The sequence below is a fragment of the Scatophagus argus genome, chromosome 11 (genome assembly GCF_020382885.2).
Source record: "Scatophagus argus isolate fScaArg1 chromosome 11, fScaArg1.pri, whole genome shotgun sequence".
NCBI classification, from domain to species: domain Eukaryota; kingdom Metazoa; phylum Chordata; class Actinopteri; family Scatophagidae; genus Scatophagus; species Scatophagus argus.
Genome location: NC_058503.1, coordinates 23,153,195 through 23,174,330, shown reverse-complemented (window position 1 = coordinate 23,174,330; position 21,136 = coordinate 23,153,195). Strand labels below are relative to the sequence as shown.

General features: G+C 46.9%; 1 protein-coding gene across 1 annotated transcript; it reads left to right on the top strand.

Annotated features, from left to right (window-relative positions):
- Positions 1 to 2,643: 2,643 nt before the first annotated feature.
- Positions 2,644 to 5,402, top strand: LOC124067171 (homeobox protein engrailed-1-B-like). Its single transcript, XM_046404314.1, has 2 exons — positions 2,644 to 3,246; positions 4,869 to 5,402. Exons 1-2 carry the CDS (start codon positions 2,676 to 2,678, stop codon positions 5,186 to 5,188), a joined length of 891 nt encoding a protein of 296 aa, XP_046260270.1. The 5' UTR covers positions 2,644 to 2,675; the 3' UTR covers positions 5,189 to 5,402.
- The last annotated feature ends 15,734 nt before the right edge of the window (positions 5,403 to 21,136 follow it).

The following is a 21,136-nucleotide window of genomic DNA, read 5'->3' as shown; positions in this document are numbered from 1 at the left end:
CGCATGAAGCTCATTTTGACTTTTAAATGTTGTAATAAAAGTAAGTTCAGGTCCTGAAGCAGGCTGGTTCGCTTTGCGTTCAGGCTGTCAGCTGTGTGTGTGTGTGCTGAGGGACAGGAAGCGTTCAGGTGTGTAAGTGCGTCCTGCACACACACACACACACACACACACACTCAGAGCTGACAAATGAAGGCAGGACGTGAAAAATAAAATTATGACGTGCAGAGCTGACTTTGCTGCTTCATCAGAGTTCATGTCGTCAGTGAAATCCTTCACTGATGCTGCGTCAGCGTCACACGTGCGGATCACGCTTTGTTTACTGCACAATCACGTGATCCTCCGAGTTCCACAAGGAGAGGCTGAGGTCACGCTTTCCACCTGTGTGAGGTGTTCCAGGTGGGCGCTTATCACCCTGACTGACCACCGGGTGGCGCTGCACTTCGGGCCCGTCTCACTGCGTGGAAATGCGGCTGTTGTGAGACAATGAGGGCCGTGAGGACAGTCGAGTCCTCGGTGTCTCCACGTCCTGCTGTGGACACAACACACCTCTTTAGTTTCTCCTGCTCTCTTTTATCCGGGAATCATCAGTCCGTCACTGCGGGCCAAAGCTGCAAAACATCCCTGATGCAGCAGCAAAGCAAATCAAAAGCAGCAGATTGGAGAAGAAAATAACCGACCCGTCTGTGCTGCGGGGCCGCTTTAATATCAGGCCGGACGGTCTGTCGGTTACCTGCTCAGTGCGGGAGGATTCAGACTCAGAACAGAATCCTGCAGGACCACAAACACCGGAAAGCTACAAGGCTCCCCTGGAAGATCATCTGTGTTATTATTATTATTATTATTATTATTGTTGTTGTTGTTATTATTATTATTATTATTGTTGTTGTTATTATTGTTATTAATGTGTTGACTGTAAAGCGCTTCTTTTAGTGAGCAGTTTATTTCACAAAAAGGAAACGAATTTTGAAAATACAAAGCCTGTACTTCTTTCTTTTTCTTTCGTTTTTAAGTTAGTTAATCTAATGTAATAATAATAATAGAAAAATTAAATTATTTTTCTATTATTATTATTGTTATCATTATTGTTGTTATTATTATTGTTATTATTTCTTTCCTGTGGTTTTATATTCAGTGTAAATCAAAAACAGACTGAGTGCGTCCGAGAGGAGCTGAAGTAAACATCAGCGTGTGTGTGTGTGTGTGTGTGTGTGTGTGTATGCGTGCACTCACATTAATGTGCGACGCTTGTGATCAGGGTTCGGTGTCTCAGGTGTCTCAGGTGTCTCAGGTGTCTCAGCGCCTCATGTTGATCCTGTGGTCGCACTGAAGCCAAACACCGAACAGGAACACCGCGAGGGTTCGAGGGGCCCCTGAGTCCCCACAGGATCAGGATCCAGTCAGCTCACCTGGGAGCCAACAGGTGACCGTCAGTGGAGGTCAGACAGGAAGTGGTGGTGACTTCCGTCCCTGCAGACGCTTGTGCATTCAGGCCTCATGAAGGCGACCAGATGAATGAATGAATGAATGAATGGATGGATGGATGAAGTTGTTCCTTTTCTCTGCTCCTCTGTGATCCGCTCTGCAGCGCGTCTCCTGTTTGCCTCCATCCCTCCATCCATCCCTCCACTTTGCGCGCGCTTTGATGGAGTGTTTGGCGCGGTGACGGTGACACGAGCTTTTCTCCCGCAGCAGGTGATGAACGTCCGGCTGATCAGGCGGAGTGCGGGCTAATTAAAACCAATAAATTATCCCCGTGCAGCTCCTCTCTCTCACGGAGAGATAAGAGCTCCGCCCGGAGAAGAATGGAGGCTGACAAGCCTCAGAGAGGAGGTGGAGGAGGTGGAGGAGGCGCAGCTTGGTGTGGACAAAACGCAAGAAACAAGGGAGATGGTTTGTGCTGTAGGCCCGCGTGAGTGTGTGTGTGTGTGTGTGTGTGTGTGTGTGTGTGTGGCACCTGTAGGTTTGTGTGTAAATGTTGTTGGTGTTGTAGTTTGTCCAGTTCAGCGTAAAGCGCGTGTGGAGGTGAGTTGAATTTTATCGTGCAGACAGCCGGGGGGATGCTGTGTGTGTGTGTGACTGTGTGTGTGTGTGTGTGTGTGTGACTGTGTGTGTAGCTGTGTGTGTAGCCGTGTGTGTGCTGTATAAGATGTAACACGGACGGTGCAGCGGGGCTGAAGGCGCGGAGCGGTGATAATCTCTTGTTTGGTTTCTCGGTGAAGCTCGCTGCTCCTCAGCTCCCCTTTTGGCTCAGAGACGCCTGACATTATTGGACATCGTCACCCCATGTCCAAAAGTGTCCCGGCCTGTGATTGGCTCGCTGCGCTCTGGATGCTCTTCGTGCGCCTCCGGTTGGCGTGTGTGCGCATGGTAATGTGATGTGAGGACTTTGTGAACATCCGACTGTCACACGGCCGTGAAAAGCTGCGGGTGTGTGAGAGCAGCGCGCAGCAGCAGCCTCAGACAGTCAGAGTCACTCACCGACCATGACGCGCCGGAGCGCCTTTACGCAGCCAGGATGTCCACACTTTGCGAGTAACTCCAGCAGCCAGCAGTTTTCCGGAGCGACAGCAACTATGTTTTAGTGCTTCCAGTCGGCATATTGTGGATACAAACGCAGGCCCACAGAGTGGAAGTGGACTAAGAGAGCAGCAGCCACGTTCTTCAGAGAAGCAGCGATGGAGGAGCAGCGGGATGTGAACAGCACGGACAGCAGCGAGGGCGAGAGCGTCTCCCCGTCCCCCAGCCTGCCCTCGCCGCCCATACTGCCCCTGCAGGTCGCCCAGCAGGCCCACAGAACCACCAACTTTTTCATCGACAACATTTTGCGGCCGGACTTCGGCTGTAAGAAGGAGCTCGGCCTGGGCCCGCGGGAGAGGGCGCAGACCTCCGGCCGGGAGCGCGTCCACCCGGCGGTCAGCAGGCCGAGCCTTCCCGGGACGCCGTGCCAGGACTCCAACTGCAGCACTGACAGCACTTCGTCCTCCGCCTCCTCCGCCTCTTTGGCGAGTCCCAAAAAAAGCAGCAGCAGCGGCGGCGGAGGCGCCGCAGCGGCCGCCGTCCCTTCCGGCGGCGGCGGCGGCGGCGGCGGCGTGAAGGCCGAGGAGCGGACCGGCGGCGGGTCCGGGGACAACACGTCCACCTCGCTGGTGGTGCTGAACGGCAGCGGGGCCGCCACACCGGAGAGCCAACCGCTGCTGTGGCCCGCGTGGGTCTACTGCACGCGCTACTCGGACAGGCCCTCATCTGGTAAGAGCAAAGCTTCATGAAGACAACAAGCCGAGCGCGCAGCGGCTGCAAACACAAGGAAGAACAACAATCAATAAGCAAAACTGTAACAACAACAATAGGAATATACAAATCATCCGTAAAATAATAGCAACAACAACAAGAACAAGAACAATAATAATAATAACGATAATGATAATAGAAATGGTGATAATTCCACCTTCAAAATTTCCTCTCCTGTCACACACAAAAAAGGCCAAAATAAATTTAATGGAAACAAAATATTAATTTATCTTATTGTGTGGAAAATTTCATTCAATGAACAATTTTTTTGTTTCATTTTTTTCCCCCCCAAAAATTAAATGTTTTCAGAAAATATTTTTTCTCAGATTTGACCCAATTTTATTTATCTTTCAAAGACAAACTAAAAGTGAATCCTGCTCACACAAACATGTGGGTGAAAAAAGATAAATGATGACAATAAATATAATAAAAAAATTTTGTTTGGGTTCATAGACTCAGTATTTAAATTCACTTTACAAACTTCCACCAATCACGTGTAAAATAAGGATGGAAGTAAAAAATGAATTTAGAAAATAAAAAAGAATTTAATTCCAACTCGGAAATGCGTTTAAATTTTATAATAATTTTGTCATTTGGATTTGACGGTTTGACCAAATGAAAACAACAACAACAACAACGCGGACTCAGCGTCAGCTGATCATTAAGTCATAAATAACAACAAAACAAAACACGGAATGTGAAACTGAAACCACATTTTCTTTGTTTTAGTTTGGGAATTTTGGGAGCGGGCTTTTAGGTTTTTATGTGAACATCGAGTGTGTGTGTGTGTGTGTGTGTGTGAGTGTGTGTGAGTGTGTGTGTGTGTGTGTAGCAAACGGCCCGCACGCAGTCAGACATTTTGAATTCATCCGCCGCCTGTTTGACTTTCTGTTCATTTCGGTTCGCGTCTTTTTCTGTTTAAGTTCGTTTAATGTGCGCGCAGTTTGTTCAGAAAATATTTCAGTGTCCAAACAAACCGCCAGTCCAGGTGTGTCACACCTGCGGGAGGCTTCAGGTTCCTCTTTGTCCACTTAACTTTTAATTTCATTGAACCTCCACATTTATTTCCTTTCTGCAGGTATGAATCAGAGTGTGTGTGAGTGTGTGTGTGTGAGTGTGTGTGTGTGTGTGTGTGTGTGAGTGTGTGAGTGTGTGTGTGTTCAGGCTGCTGTTTTCATCCATGCAGTCACAATAAGGAGAGACTGAGCGGGCCGTGACTAAATTATCGTTATTATCATTATTATCATTCCGCTCCGGGATTAATAAAGTCATCTGTCTATTATTATTATTATTATTATTATTATTGTTGTTCTTGTTGTTGTTTTTAATATTGTTTGCTGCCTGCGGACAAAGCAGGATGTTGGAGTTTATGTTGATGCGTAGAAACAGAAAACATGGAGAAGTCGTGAACGTCATACCGTCACTGTAATAACCACCAGAGGAACAATGTTACAGTCAGAGCTGATCACTTTGACTGCGAAGATCTGCTCTGATTCTTTCGTCAAATATTGTTTGTGTTCCTTTGTATTGACTATCGGCTGAATATTCATACTTCCGCTGTCCTTTCGTCCCCACTGCAGGCCCAAGGACCCGGAAACTGAAAAAGTCCAAAAGCGGCAAAGAGGACAAGCGGCCCCGCACGGCCTTCACGGCAGAGCAGCTGCAGAGACTCAAGACGGAGTTCCAGGTGAACCGCTACATCACGGAGCAGCGGCGCCAGTCCCTGGCCCAGGAGCTCAACCTGAACGAGTCCCAGATCAAGATCTGGTTCCAGAACAAGCGGGCCAAGATCAAAAAGGCCAGCGGCTTCAAGAACGGGCTGGCGCTGCAGCTGATGGCGCAGGGACTGTACAACCATTCCACGACCACCATCCAGGAGGACAAGGAGGACAGCGACTGAGGACACACACACACACACACACGCACTCACACACACTCTGTAAATACAGCACAGCTAATTTAATGATGAGGACGGGGAGGGCAGCTCTTCTTCACCTCCTCCTCCTCCTCGGACTGCAGACTGCGGGACCGACTGCCGCGTCCAAACCAAAGATTTTATCGGAAACAGAGCCTGGACACTTTGAGAGACGACAAGGACAAGAGAAACACCCCCGTCAGTTTATTACCGTGAACCGGACCCCCCTACCACCTCCTCCACCTCCACCCCCTGCTCCACCTGCTCCACCTGCTCCTCTGCCACAGCCTCGCCTCCCTTTGGTTCTGGACGGCCACAAACACGATCCAAACGGCCGGTGGCTTCACCAGACTTTCGACTGTTTTTCTGGACCAACCTGAGCTGTGATGAACCAGCAGGACGTTTCTCACACACACACACACACACACACACACAGCCGCTCAGGAAAGTCACAGGAACATCAGAGACACACAACAACAACAACAACAACAACAACAACAATAATAATAATAATAATAATAATAATAATAATAATAATAATAATAATTACTGGCACACGCTGCCAGTAAACATGAAACACATTGAAAAAGAGCCAAATGCAAAGCGGTGACATCAAACCAACAAAGCTGTTTATGCAGGAAATCATTTCACGCCTTAAGGTGTTTCCAGCTGCAGATGTTCTGCTTGTTTAATAAGTTACATGGCAATAATAATAATTATTATTATTGTTATGGGGGCAGCGGCGGCCATGTCAGCTGAATTTTAGCGGATTTCAGTTTTATTTTAAAATATAAAATAATTTAACTTATATAGATATTTTTAGGCAACAAATAAATTCGGTAAATAAAATGATTGTGTGACCTCCTCCTCCTCCCCGTCACGTAGAGGACATTTAGGCTAAAATAATAAACCAATAAAATAAATTGGAGAGGGATAAACTGTGGGAAAAAAATAAATTAAATAAAATAAATCTTTAGGAGGAAAAGTGGATTCTGGCCTCAGTGATCCTGAAGGTCTGTGGTGTTCCTGTGACGTTCAGGTGCTTCTGAGCCGCGGTGTGTCCGGCGACCCTACACGCTCACAGTGTGTGAGAGTGTGTGAATGTGTGAGAGTGTGTGTGAGTGTGTGAGAGTGTGTGTGAGAGTGTGTGAGTGTGTGTGGGACCTGCAGGATCGCCGCAGCTCCAAACACAAACGCGTCTTTTCCTGTGGTGTCGCCTTCATGCTGTCCTGCAGACACAAACATCAGACTATGAGACATTCAGAGACATGTGTGAGCTGTGTGATGGAGGGTGGAGGTGTGTGTGTGTGTGTGTGTGTGGTGGGGGGGGGGTTATTATGTACATTTAAACCATGTTTCCAAATAAACAATTTTTTATTGGAAAAAAATCCCACGGAAACACACTGACCCGTTTATTCTGGTGGTCGACACCGGATATTCAATTAATAAATGGCGGAGTGTGTGTGTGAGTGCGCGCGCGCCGGGAGGCCGCAGCTCATTGGTTCGAGTGAGTGGGACAAGCGGCTCCACATCCTCCGGTGCTGTCGGCTCGGCGCTATCGGCTGTTCAGGGCGATGCGGAGCATGAAATTGGCTCCTCGTCTCCGTGTTCACTCATTTCATCAGCTGCCTGCCAAACCAAAGGAGAGAGAGAGAGAGAGAGAGAGAAAGAGAGGAAGAAAGAAAGAAAGAAAGGAAGAAACGCGCGGCTACACCCTTTCTGATGTGTTTCCACCTTCCGTTTGCTCCAACCCGCTGAAGCTCGGTTATCCACCCAAAAACAGTCCCGATAAGCGGAGTCAGCGCGCGGCCCGCAGCTCCTCAGCTTCCCCGGATGTTCTGTCGGCGCAGACTCCGCCTGCCGGCCCGCCGGCCCGCGCGCCGTGAGCCTGAAGTGCCGCTTTGGACACACGTTACGGTGTGATGACCGATGATCACGTGCTGAAAATTCAGTCCAACGTGTTGCTTTGGATTTTTAAATGAACTTCGTTAAATCACGACTTCATCTCGCGGTGATTTGAACGCGTTTGAATCCACAAAATCACGCATGAATTGACACGAGAGCGCGCGAACAGAAATGAGACGACACAAACACAAACTGTGCTCATCATTTAAACTGATTTCAGATGATTCTTCTGTCAATTCGAGCCAAACCGGACGCGCGCGCATGCGTGTGTGTGTGTGTGTGTGTGTGTAAACAGTAAATGTGATCCCATCTGATCACATGGATTTACTGCCTTCACTCGTGTGAACACACACTTTAACTACACACAGCGACGTGAGAAAGTGAGTGAATGCGTCACACTGAGAAACCTCAGCAGCACCTCCTGCACAAACTGATCCAAAGTCTGCTGCTACAGTTCAGCCGGACAGACGGACAGGTAGACAGACAGGTAGACGGACAGACAGGTAGACGGGGGGACAGGTGGGTTTCCACACTGGAGCTGGTCGCAGCGTCTCGGATGGTAAACTGTAATTATTTTGGACCAAATTACTTATCGAGTGAGCATCTTCCTGATGAAACCGGCTATTTCCTGCAGCCTGGAGGTCATCTGTCATCCGGGCCTTCACACAGGAAGGCTCGGCCTCTTCTCTAATGGCCCTGGATCCCGTCCAGAGAGGAGTTCTTCAAAAACAAGCAGAAGCAAAATGCAGGGGAACAGAACGCTGAGATCAATTTGTCAAATTCAAAGGTAAATGTTGTGACAGGCGGCCTGGATCTCTGCCTGTACCTGTCCTCTGCTGCTGGCCTCAGATCTGCAGGGGAAGACAAGGGGGCCTCTGCGGCCGTCCAATAGGAGCACGCACATCATTTATTCTTCACTTTCCACTGCACGCACGCATAATTGCATCATAAAAGCGAAGTGTGTGCATGTGTGTGAAATCACAGAGTGTGATGCAAATTTCAAAACAATTAGACAAATTAACATTTCCCTACCAATTACACAGGACTGTACGAGTGTGTGTGTGTGTGTGTGTGTGTGTGTGTGTGTGTGTGTGTGCGCAGCTCTGGACTCTGGTGTCCACGCTGCCGGCCTGCGGCTACAAAGCGGCTTTAATTTACATGCAAATGAAGGCAATAAACAGAAGCCGTCGCTGCTGCCGCCGTGCAGCAACACAACGCAGAGAATAAACACGTTGAAAACTGATCTGAGGTCAGTTTGGTGGCAGTCGGGTTTATGTTTGCAGAGCAGGAAGGCTGAGCCAAGATCAGGACCTGAGAAACGTGCTTATGTGCTGTCACTTTCTTCTGGTTATTAAAGTTTAAATTATTTTTGTTCTCATCAAAACATAAAACTAAAAAGCCAATTATTTTTAAAAGTGTGAGATTTAAAGCGACACTAAAAGATCATCCACAAATCAAAATCCCGCACTGATCTCTACGGAAGAGGATGAGGGCCAAATGTGAGGACATTTATGTTAGCTCTAACTTATTAAATTTAACCTCTAAGTTAAATGTTCAGCGTGTGTCTGGATACTGTAATCTCATGGTTTGTTGTGATGCAGAAATGAATCTGATTAGGTGGCTCACATGTTGCTGAGCTTCATCAGGACGTAAGAACTGAAGAGCAGCAGTTTGATGTTCACACACACACTGAAATGCACCCAAAGCAGATTATTCTCATCATCTTTAAAAATAAAAAGTTAGTAACTTTAGATGAGCTAAAACTCTGCACTCAGACTTAAGAAGTAATCCAGCAGAGAACAGAGAAGCTGCAGTATTGATCGGGAGGAATCTGTCCAATCAGAGCGCAGCACGCGGCGTGTATCACACGTCCTGTCCTGTTCGGACCAGAGGAACAGAAATCCCCCGAGTCCACATCCTGCAGCCAGTAAGTCATCCTCACACTGTGATCCTGCACACACACACACACACACACACACACACATGCTGTGCATGCGTGCAGGCGTGTGTACATGTGTTCACAGGGTGTGTGGTGGTGGTGGGTGGTGCAGAATAAAACCCCACATGCCTCCTTCTGTCTACCAGCCTGTCAACAAGTGAGCAGCGACGCCAGTTGAGGCACAAATGGCCGCCGTTGTTTTATCATGACTGACTAACAACAGCAGCATTGAGATGTGCAAGGCCTCACACACACACACAGGGCAGTGTGTGTGTGTGTGTGTGAGAGAGAGAGAGAGAGAGAGTGTGTGTGAGAGAGAGAGAGAGAGAGTCTGTGAGTGTGTGTGTGAGAGTGTGTGTGTGTGTGTGAGAGAGAGAGAGTGTGTGTGTGTGTGTGTGTGAGAGAGAGAGTGTGTGTAAGACAGAGTGTGTGTGTGTGTGTGTGTGTGTGTGTGCCAGGCAGCCTGAAGCAGGACATATTCATTCATTCATTCATTCATTCATTCATTCATTCCCTCATTGGCTGATGGTTGCAGATGATGTGAACACGTCTGACTTCTAGCTGCTGTGGGAGCTTCTGCAGGGCAGCAGCCGACTGCGCAGACGCTGAGGACTCGGACTGACAGCAGCCATCACTGGCTGCCTGGCGAAGCCGCCCTCCTCTCTCTCCTGTTTCCTCCCAGACCGAGCGTGCTAACAGGATTAGCTCGTCCTCGGATGAGGCCGGCGTTACGTGGTGGACTCTGCAGCAGGGCTCGGGCGCCGCCATTTTGAGGAGGATGAGCTCCTGGCCCTCACTGAGTACATTTACTCAGTATATGTACCTGTACTTCTACTGGACTCGAGTGTTTTAACGACTGCACCGCATTTCAAACATGATACTTTTACAGCTGAAGTTTGTTTTCAGATGATTAGAAACAACATCTAAATCAACTGATAAATTCTGCTGAATTTTACTGCAGTTAAAGCTTGATTGTTCAGTTATTAAAATTATAATTAAAATAAGGAATGTAAATAAAATCCAACAGTTAAATTTGTTTCATATATATATATATATACATTTATAACGAGTACTTTTGGTATTTGAAGTATATTTTCACTCAAATACTTTTACTTAATTAAGATTCTGAATGCAGGATTTGTTATTACTATGTTTACTGCAGTAAAATATCTGAGATCTGAGTCTGGAAAGAAAACAAAATAAAATAAGAACCGAAACGTGTCGTGGAGAAGCCAAACGAAGCCGTCCTGTGGTCCTGACAGGCCGTCTGTGGCGTCCGTGGTGCTGACATCACGCTCCCTCGCCGTACAAAAACACACCAGCGTTTTATTTGTTCTCTTCTGAACGTCCACCCTCAAAGGTTAAAGAAATAATAAAAGCGACAGCGTTGGCATTTCCCCAATTCGTCCGTCTGCAGTTGGCCTCGGCAGCGAGAGTCAAACAAAATGGCAGCAGCTCGGTGAACGTGTGTGTGTGTCTGCAGTGTGAGCAAACCGGCAGCAGGAAGTCATCTGCTGCCCTCTGAAAACGCCAACCAGATGGAAACAAACTGTAATAAAAGTCGTGTCTGCTCCTCATCGTGTCCGAGGCCTCCTAATAAGACGGCAGCCAAAGTCTGCGCAGTCGGCGCTCTGGACGAAGTCCCTCAGCGGGCTTAAAGCAACGCGCTCGTCAAATGAGGAGGAAACATGGAATACTCGTTTAATGGTTTGTTATTTTATGATCAAACCGGACGTCCACATTCGCACACGTGATCAGAGCAACAAAGGTCACGTAATCTCCCGCGTCGGGTTTCAGGAAGTCGTGGCGGGCAGAGGCGACTGTGCTTTGCTTCGTACGTACATCAGCTGTAATGATTCCATTTGTCTTTCTGTTTGTGTGAAAGCTCTGCTCTGCTGTGCATTAATATGTATGAGTGGCTGGGGGAGGTTTTCCACGGCCGCCGCCGCCGCCGCAGCAGCAGACGTTTATAGAGGTGTCAGAGACAGATAATCGAGGCGAGAGGCTCCTCCGCATGAAATGAAAACACGGCAGCAGGAGCCCGCGTGCTGCTGCTCCTCCTCCTCCTGTGGGCAATAATGGACTCAGTCTGCGTTGTGATGCTGAATCTTATCGTACTGTAGCCTGATAAAAGGTTACGCAGTGTTTACAGTGCAGGAGAGGCGGACGGTCGCACTGCCAACAGCAGATATCACTGAGCCCGAGCGGCGAGCGGCGAGCAGCGGGAGGAACAGGCCTCCACGAGGCTTCGCTCTGCGATCAGACTCTCCATGACCAAATGCTTAACGTTCACTCACCGCCAGCTAATGAAATCTGCAATCAACAACACACAACATGACGCCGTGGAGTAACAACTGAGCCCATGTGGTAAGAGCCACGTGGTTGACAAATATTAGTCAGATATTTACAAAAGCCGATAAGTTGGTGTGGTCACACATTAATCACGCCGTCGCCGTGCTGTTGTCAGGCCTGGGATCAGGGCTTTAGCCACATTTAATGATTTAACGTGACTTCAAATGGCTTCAACGAAACTCTCGACTGAATTAAATGAAATGTTTAGCTGCAGATGCAATTTAAAGCTGCACTAATCGAGACCACAAAGGGGTCTTTCACAGGGAAAAGAGCCAAATACGAGCTAAAAGCAGAGCTCAAAGCACAGTGAATATCAGACCTCCGCTCATCAAGCGGCACGTGTTGAGAACCAACAATCCAGACAAACGCGGAGCTGAAACACGGTGACGCACACCGTTTTCATAAGGACACGCCGACTGTCCGTTTGTGACCGTGTCCTGACGTCTGCGTCACTGCAGGCCTCGTCTCGACGAGGAGATCAGCTCACACACGTTCTGAGCGCGATGCCACCGAGGAAACGTACGAACTTCACGTCTCCGTGGTTTCCTTCTGGGCTGCTTCGGTCCCGACGAGCCGCAGGCCCCGGGCGGCTGCTTCTTTAGACGCATCCTGAGGTGAGGCCAAAGGCAGCTGAGGTGTTCTGTGATGGCGTATGAAGAGCAGAGACTCAGAGCGGTGCAGAGGTGGAGCGGCTGAGCTCATCCCATGTGCTCCTCAAGGAGTTCAGGTTACAACTGGGAGGCATGTTGGGAATGAAGCTCAGCTCAGACCGTGGAGAACAACTTTAACAGCAGCCAGCGTCATGTGTGGTCCCTGTGGAATTCTGTGTGTGTGAGTGTGAGCGTGTGGGTGTGTGTGAGTGTGTGTGAGCGTGTGTGTGTGTGAATCTGTGTGAGTGAGCGTGTGTGAGCGTGTGTGTGAGTGAGCATATGTGTGAGTCTGTGTGAGTGAGCGTGTGTGTGTGTGTGTGAGTCTGTGTGTGTGAGCGTGTGTGTGTGTGAATCTGTGTGAGTGAGCGTGTGTGAGCGTGTGTGTGAGTGAGCGTATGTGTGAGTCTGTGTGAGTGAGCGTGTGTGTGTGTGTGTGAGTCTGTGTGTGTGAGCGTGTGTGTGTGTGTGTGAGTCTGTGTGTGTGAGCGTGTGTGTGTGTGAATCTGTGTGAGTGAGCGTGTGTGTGTGTGAGTGTGAGTCTGTGTGTGTGTGATGCTGTACCTGTGTGTTACTCGGGTGACCTCTCACAGGTTATCAGAGCAGCAGTCATGTTAAGCATCAGATGCCCACAGCTGAGTTTTATTGGCTGCTGAGTCTTTACACACTGAAGTGCTCCATGTGAACTGTGCTTATTCCCTCTGCTGAAGTCCTCACTGCATGGGTCGACTGTACACTATATGGACACAAGTATTCAGACAAGGTCTGTTCCTCAGGGTTTGTTCTCGGCCCCTGACTTCCAGTGAAGGGAAATCTTAATGCTTCAGCATACCAAGACATTTTGGACAATGCTATGCTTCCAACTTTGTGGCAACAGTTTGTTGAAGGCCCTTTTCTATTCCAGCATGACTGTGCCCCAGTGCACAAAGCAAAGCTCCATAAAGACATGGTTGGATGAGTTTGGTGTGGAAGAACTTGACTGGAGCTGCAAAGGGGGACCGACTGCAAATGAATGTCTATGTATTTAGGTTGTGGTGTCCCAATACTTCTGTCTATATATTGTAATAAAAATGTGTAAGACAAAATAGTCCCGGCTTTTCGATTTTGGATTTTGTGCAAAATTATTTTACAAGGTAATATGTATCTTAACGTCACAGCCAACAGCAGACGCGGCCTAAACGCCTGCAGTGTCACTTTGACCCCATGCAGCGAGGCCAGAAGCTGGAACAACTGGACCAACAACCAGAAGGCTGCTGGTCCGTGTGCATCTTAGAGGATGTTCATGCAGAGTTTTAGCAGAAATTATGTCACACTCATTAGATTCAGACAATTTCACAGCTCAGCTATTCAAAATAAAGAGACCTGCTTATTTTGTTAATGGAGAAATGAAAGAATAATTTAACTGACCGTCAGCACTCTGCTACCTGCACGTCTGACCAGGTGTTCACGGCTGAACGCTGCAGTCTGATTGGCTGCGGTGCACAGTGCGAATCTCTTCAGTCACATGAGAAGCGAAGTCGTCGTCATGGTGGCTCAGTCTGCATTCAGAGCCACACAAACTGCTTTAGACACACACACACACACGCCCTACGAAGGAGAAAGTTAGGATAATTTAATGATGATTCATTTTTTATTACACATCGGCCAACTGCAACATGTGGCTCACCTTTGGCTGTGGATTTCATGCTGCTCTCAGGTGAGACAGATTTTTTAAGTGACAACCACACGTTCAGTCTCTGCTTATTTCACTTTCATTTTTTGTGAAGTATCCCTTTACCCTCTCAAACCCTGTGTGTGTGAGCTGCTCGGGTTCGTTTTCATCTCCGAGGCAGTGCTGCCTTAATTAACTGGGCAGTGTGTGTGTGTGTGTGTGTGTGTGTGTGATCCACTGAGGGCAGCGCTGAGAAATAAAAACGCTTTATTAATCACGTTGCACAGGCACAAATTAACTACCAGACACGCTGAAATGAAGGAAAAGGATCCGACGCGGTGACCTGCATGTGGAACACCTCAGCCGGGAGAGAAGATGCTGCAAACCCAGCTGAAACTCAGGTCGGCCTCAGCCTTTGGAGCCGAGCACGAGCCTCCGCGGGCGACCCCGCTGGAGGCGGAGGGAGAGGAATACATAAAAGTGGGGGGCATAATTCTCGCTCATCGCTCATCCACAAGCAGTTGGTTATATGCTTTTTAGCCAGGCTGAATGGCCGCCTTTGTTGGATCCCAATTTATCATCTGCCCGATTCCAGCGTGAGGGGAAATGTGCTGCTTTTCCAGGGGACCCTCCAGAGCGCAGGACTGCACAGCTGGTCGGCGTAAGCTGCCCGAGACACTGACTGATTAACTTACTGCAGGTGCATTCGCCAGCCTGCACGAGCTCCCATTCAGCAGCAGTTGCTCTTCATCACCAGAGAGCCTCTTAAAAGTGTTAACCACCAAGTTTATAGACGTGGAATGTGATATGTCAAATCCATTTGGTGCGGAGCTGTCTCATTATCGTGTTTTTGACTCTGTGTACTCTGTGTGTGTGCTGCGTTCAACTTCACATTTGACAGCACTTCCTAATTCCGGCCGGGTCCTTTCCTCTCGCCTGCCAAATCGTAATCTTCCAAGAAGCTGGATGGATCCAGTCCATAAAAGCTCCATCATTGTCCCACGATCCTCACTTGTTCCCAGAGCTGAACTTTGGAAACCGCCGCATGTGCACCTCAAAGGTTTATAGACTCTCTTCGCGGCAGACTCGGAGCCGAGGACGCCCATATGGAATCCATTACACAGTTGCAAGAAACAGATTTGCTTTCAGCTCCCCTTTTGGTGTGGAGGCGAGAGAGAACGGAGGCAGAGGTCGATCCCGCGGTCCCGTGCACACAGAGAGGCGACAGAGGAGAGCGCCGAGGGGATCTGTGGAGCATCTTCTCCTTCATGACGGAGTGTGTGTGTGTGCAGATGAGGAGGTGTGTGACGAAGGCCCTGCAGAGGTCAGGACGAGCCTCTGTGTGGTCTCCTCCCAGCACCTTACATCTGGATCGTATGAGACGCCCCTCATACACAAACACAAACTAAAAATACCACACAGTGAGACGCTTGGTCCGACTAAATGTTAACCATCAGCAGATTGTCCACAAAGGTAAAAGTCGACTTTGCTCTTTTATGTCTCCTATATCTTTCATATCTTTCCTGTTCAATATGTTACTTATGTTAGTGTGTGTCCATATGTAGGAGGTGAGTCGTAACAGGTGGAGCAGCCCCACCTATAGGACACACAGACACCTCTGGGAGCAGGGATTTATGTTTACTCTGACACGTCCAAAACTCTACAACTTGCACCAACACAGTCTGGAGGGTCAAACAGCACAACAGGCAAGAGGAGGGACATGTATGGTTGATTTTTAGGGGAACTGTCCCTTTAAGTCCGAGGAGACCGACTGTCTTAAGCAACAGTCCATAATCTCTGAAAGCAGAAATGAACATGTCGTACAAACTGCGTGGCAGAAAACAAACCTCTGGAAAACGTTTGACGACATGCTGGAGAAAAGTTTAGCTGTTGTTCTGCTAATCCTCTCAAGACGAATGTTTACCACCCTGCCAGTTGCTCTAAGGTATATCAGCCGTATGGTATCTGCCAGAAACACAGAGGGCCATATGTGCTGCCATGCTGTCGGCGGCGGAGCTGCTGTTACAACCTGGTGGAAACACGCAGCTGAGAGCTCCGAGCTCCCACAGGGGAACCCGCGGTGCTTTGTCTCCTCCGACTGGGACTCCTGTGATCATCACACAAACAAAAGGGATGCGGTCCTCCTCAGAGCCCCATTCAAACTGCCTTTCGAGTGTCGGATTTACTGTGCGGACGCTTAGGGAAGGAGAGCGAGGCTTGGCAGCACGCTGCGCCTCAGCCTTAACAATCGACCTTAACCTTCTGCCGCGGTGTGATGGTGCCAAAGGTCACGCAGACGCCGAATGAGTTTTAGGCTTTAGAACCAGGGCACGTCTCACCGTGTCCAATATCGTTCAAGCCAGCAGTAATGGCCTTTACCTGTCGGCCCGGCCGGCCTGCCGGCGCTGCAGCCCGCAGACAGAAGATGAGACGCCGTCCTCGTCTTCCTCACCTTGAACAGCAGCAGACAAAACACACACACACACACAGCAACTGTTAAAAGCATACATATACACTAAAACAAACAGTATGTGTCTGTATCCGCCACTCACAGCGCACACACACGCATACAGACGTGCACGTACACATTCATGATCAACATGAATTACACATAAAGCGAGCACCTCGTGCACATACCAGCAAACACAGTTTACACACATGTATGCTTGGAATTTACATGGCTCGGATATTTCAGCACATTCAAATGTACAAACACACATATAAATATAAACACACACACATTCAACATGTTTATACACACCTGCATGTACACTTAAAGCTGCCGGTCCAACAAAACCAGACAGCGTCGGTCAGTGGAATAAAACCACAGTCAGGCGACACGAGCCTGATGCCGTCAGAGGCTAACAGTCTGTAACGAGGAACTGACAGCTGTGTCAGTGGTGAATAAAGTGCGAAACTTAGCTCGCCAAAACAACAGTTTTCTCAGCAGCCTGAGGACACAATAAAAGTTATATACAGGTGAATTATAAACAAACATGATGACAAAGGCCACGATAGCTCATCCCGTGTGTCTCCAAGTCGGGTTTGGGAGTTCGCTGTTTCTTTGGGCAGCCTTAAAATCTGCCTCTAATGTACCAAGTTTATTAAAAAAAACGTATTATTATTATAAATAACTTATTATTTTGGTGAAAATAAATCCAGGTGGCGATCAGGTATTAGAAACACCCGTGGCCTTCATCAGCACGTAGATCACCTTACGGAAGCTTTTTTCTTTAATGTACATTTGCTTTTAGCTATTTTACCTTATTAGCTGAGCTTCTCTTCAGTCATTCCAGGGACTGCTGGTTGGAACTGAATGGTTTACGTTATAACCACTGAAACATCTCCATCTAAACATACTGAAGAAGGCCGTGGCTTGTGGCTGAAAGCTCTGGAAACTTTCCAGTTAGCGACCGCATGCTAGAAGATCTTTGTCAAACTGCTAATGAGCCTGAAAGCTAAAAGATGCTACAGGTTTTGGTGTTTGGTTTGTTTGATAATCAGCAGCATATTTTCTCAGCGTTTTTCCTCACCTTCAGAAGGAGCATTTTACTCTAAACTTCTTAGGGAAAGTAGAATAGGAGTGAAAAATGCTCCTTCTACAACATCCCTGCATAAAAAAAGTAATAAAACCACACATGTACCTGCAATGCTATACATGAAATATTCCTTCACCCACACTCATTCACAACATGCATCAACATGCAAACAACACACACACAGAAACGCACACACACACTGCGGGTTGAACAGCTTCCCCACACCCAGCAAGCACCGACACGCTAGCTAACAGGGCTGCGGCGGTGAGCAGGATCCTGTCCAGGTTCAGCTCCGACTTCACCTGAAGGGATTGAACATTCCTGCGCCATCAGTCACAGCGAGGCAGAACGTCTCAATCCAGACGCTCCGACACAGCGCATCACCGCGCTCAGCGTCAGATAACTGATCACACACAAGTGGCTGCTCGAGGCAACGCCGAGGCAGTAACAGATGAGAAGGAAAGATAACATCTGAAAACATCTCTCTCTCTTTTTATTTCACATGTGGCTGAAATATTCACAAACACCAACTTTGTAATGTCAAAACTATCCCCGAGCCTCTGATCTTACTTTGACTGTGGTTTCCATGCTAACTACGTTAGCACATTAGCATGTTTAGCAGGCCTCTTCAGCAAGAGGCTAACGTTTCTGCATAAAATCCTGTTCGTGGTGGGACAATACTGCGATCACTGGCTGAAATACGCTGCCTCATTTTACTGTTCACTTAAAGTTTTATTAAATTGAATTAACACGTACACGTCCCGCTACGTTAGCCAACGCAGGGTTTACATTTTGGCTAGCTTGTCTGTTTCCTCCATTATTTTACTTTTTATTACTGATGTTACTTTTTCAGATGAAGATTTATTATAATAATAATAATACATTTTTTACTGCACTGTTCTGTACTGTACTTAGACAAATAAACAAATATTCTGCTTATTTAAACTGCTTTAATTTAAAGTTTTTAAATAGTTTTAATTTAACTGATCATCTAATGTGGGTCTACTTGTTGTGTTCCTTTGACTTTTATCAGCATCGGATTCAAACTGGTTTGTATTAAATTTTGTATCTCTTGCATCTCTTGCCTGCACTTCTAAATTGTTAGTAAATATTAAATTTTTTTCACCTTTGCTGTATTTTATTATCTTGTAAAAAGCACATTGAATTGGCTTGATGTATGAAGTAAATAAAGTTCAGTAAATTCAAAAATTCAGTATTCTTTTTAAATGTTTCGGTACTACAGTGTGCAGGTTTGTACTTTAATTTTTAATTTTAACTGCCTTAAATTTCACTGTGAAAATTCTTTGCATTTGAGGTGTATTTTTTATTTACTGGATGACAACATCAACAGGCGGTCCGGCCCTTTTCTGTTTACACAGAGGGAATTAGGAGAACCAAACTGAATAAAAGAGATGCAACATTACAAAAACCTGCTTTAAGATTAAAAAGGTGCACTGTTTTTTCCTGTATATGTCATGTTCATTTAAGTGACCTGAGATGTGCTCGATAAGAAAAAGAAAGGTGATCAGCGTTCACGTGGGGACCGTTTCAAAATGGAGGCCGCCAGTATCTGGAGGTTATTTCATTTGACTTGTATTCTCTCCTCTCATATGGATGGACAGTGTGTGTGTGTGTGTGTGTGGTGTGTTTAGGCCTGACCCGCTGGAGGCCGTCAGAGGCTGAGGTTCAGCCAGAGTTCACCGGGCTACTGCCACCACACACACCCCAGGAGCCTCGTTTCCATGTGTCACTCTAATGTGGCGGATGCAGAGAAGAAGAGCTGCTCGCATCCAACCTCCTGTCTGTCTGTGAGCTGAGGCCAGACGCCGCCTCTGACCGAGTGTGTGTTCGTGTGATGTGTGTGTCGTGTCTTAGAGGTGATGTTTCATCCCATCTGGATGCATCCCAATTTAAATATTTTCTCCCATATGAAACACACGTGATGTTTTCTAAAAGCCTTAAAGTGTGCATATTGTTAACAAATGTCAGCATGCTAACATGCTAAGCTAAGGAGGTGAACGTGGTCAACATTATACCTGCTAAGCCTCATTGGAAGAAAACTTGGTTTATCGCAAATTTGGGTCTTATTTCTGTAGCTGTAGTTACTGTTTCTACTGGTTATTATAACAAAGTACAAAACTAAACGAAGTGACGCAGTCAGTCAAACAAGCCATCTGTTCAGTCTGGATGATCTCAACGACATTTATCTGGAGGCAGAGCTGAAAAATCGACAATAATAAGTGATTAAAGCAGGAATTGAGTCTGTAAACTCAATTTTAATTTTACAGTTCACTTTTATTTTCTCCTTCAAGTGAGTTTGTCATTAACGTGTTGAAATGGTTTTCAGTTTGTTGGACAGAGACTGCAGGAAGTCACTGTTTCAGCCTGTAACGCTCCTCCAGAGCAGACTAATATACCAAAGTTCCCCAAAAAATATTCATGACAAAATGCTTTAGCTGGGTGTAAGTTGTATGAGCTTCAATAAATATGTTTTACAGTCACGCAGACTTCAGTTATTAAATAGCTGGAGGGAATAAAAGCAGATATAAAATGCATAAATGCTTCCATCCAACCCGAGCCTTACACAAAGGGACGATATTGGACAAGGTGCCATAAGTTTAGTAAACTCATTAGAACGTAGGAGCTTTCTGTACAGACACATTAGAGGGATGTTTTGCTTTGCTCCTCTGCATTGTTAGATCATCTCCCACAGCTACAAATCTGAGTCCCTGTGTGACTGTGGTCCGCCAGGCGGCCCGTCACGCCACACCTCATCGCTCAGGCTCAGAGGCTGCCTTCCATTTTCTCCAGAAATCAAATGCACGCAGTTTTTCTGAGCAGCAAAGAAATATCAAAGGAGAGAAGAAGAAGGATGTCTGTATGCTGAACAATATGTGGGACAAAATAAAAGACTGGAGACTAAGAGCTGAGGCGATGCGTTCGGTGTGTTTATCTCCTGTTATGGAGAGAACACGATTTTCAAGTACGGAAATTTAGCGATGAAGATTTAGTTTTATAATGAATAAGAGATCACAGTCAGGTTTGAACACACATTACTTACACTCATTTTTAAGCTAAAGTCTTCGTCGCAGCTACGAAGCTAAAAGCGTTAGCGTGGACTCTGACTGAAGTGGGTTGTACGAGCTTGGACATGTGTGCGTGTGGTGTAAATAACTTCAAATGGATTTGGGATCTCGAGGCTTCTGGAGACTTGGATCACACCAGACGAGTCTTTTTTTCCAGTTGCTTTTAAGTTTTAAACAGTCTCCAGCTTCTCCCGTCGTTTGCCGAAAGCAGCAATGCGGTGAAGCTCCTGAAATGTTTTGTGGCCGCTTTTGTGAATAACTGATTTTTCATTTCTGGCTTTGTTGCCTAAACAGTCCTGGACTTTGTAGGGCTGAGAGTCACGAAACAAAGCAGGAAAATCTGTGACCACTTGGAGAACTGCAGTGGTGCTATGTTTCCTCATTAGGTTAGTGAATGCGGGAATCAAACCACACTGCATTTCTGACAGGACTGAATTTCCTGTTCGGTGACAGATTTTGGTAACTGAGGTTCAAAATGAATCTGATTGTAAGTTTCAAATAGCGTGACGGGAATCTTTTCATTTAGTCAAAATCATTATGAACTACAGCTCAAACATCAGTTATTTGTAAGAAAAGAGTGTGAAAGTAAAAACAGAGAAACAGAATGAGAAGAATAAACGAGCTCTGGGGCTTCATGTGGCTATGAAAAACAAACGCTGAATCATCCGCAGTGCTCTTTGCTAACAGTTAGCTTTGCATTTGCCCTCTGATCTTGGGATGAAGTTTTGTGGGACGAGTGAGCTTTGGAAAAATTCGTCTTGTTTCCTTTCCAGCCTGAATTCCACAGCCTGGCTGGTTCTCATAGAGTCTGTTC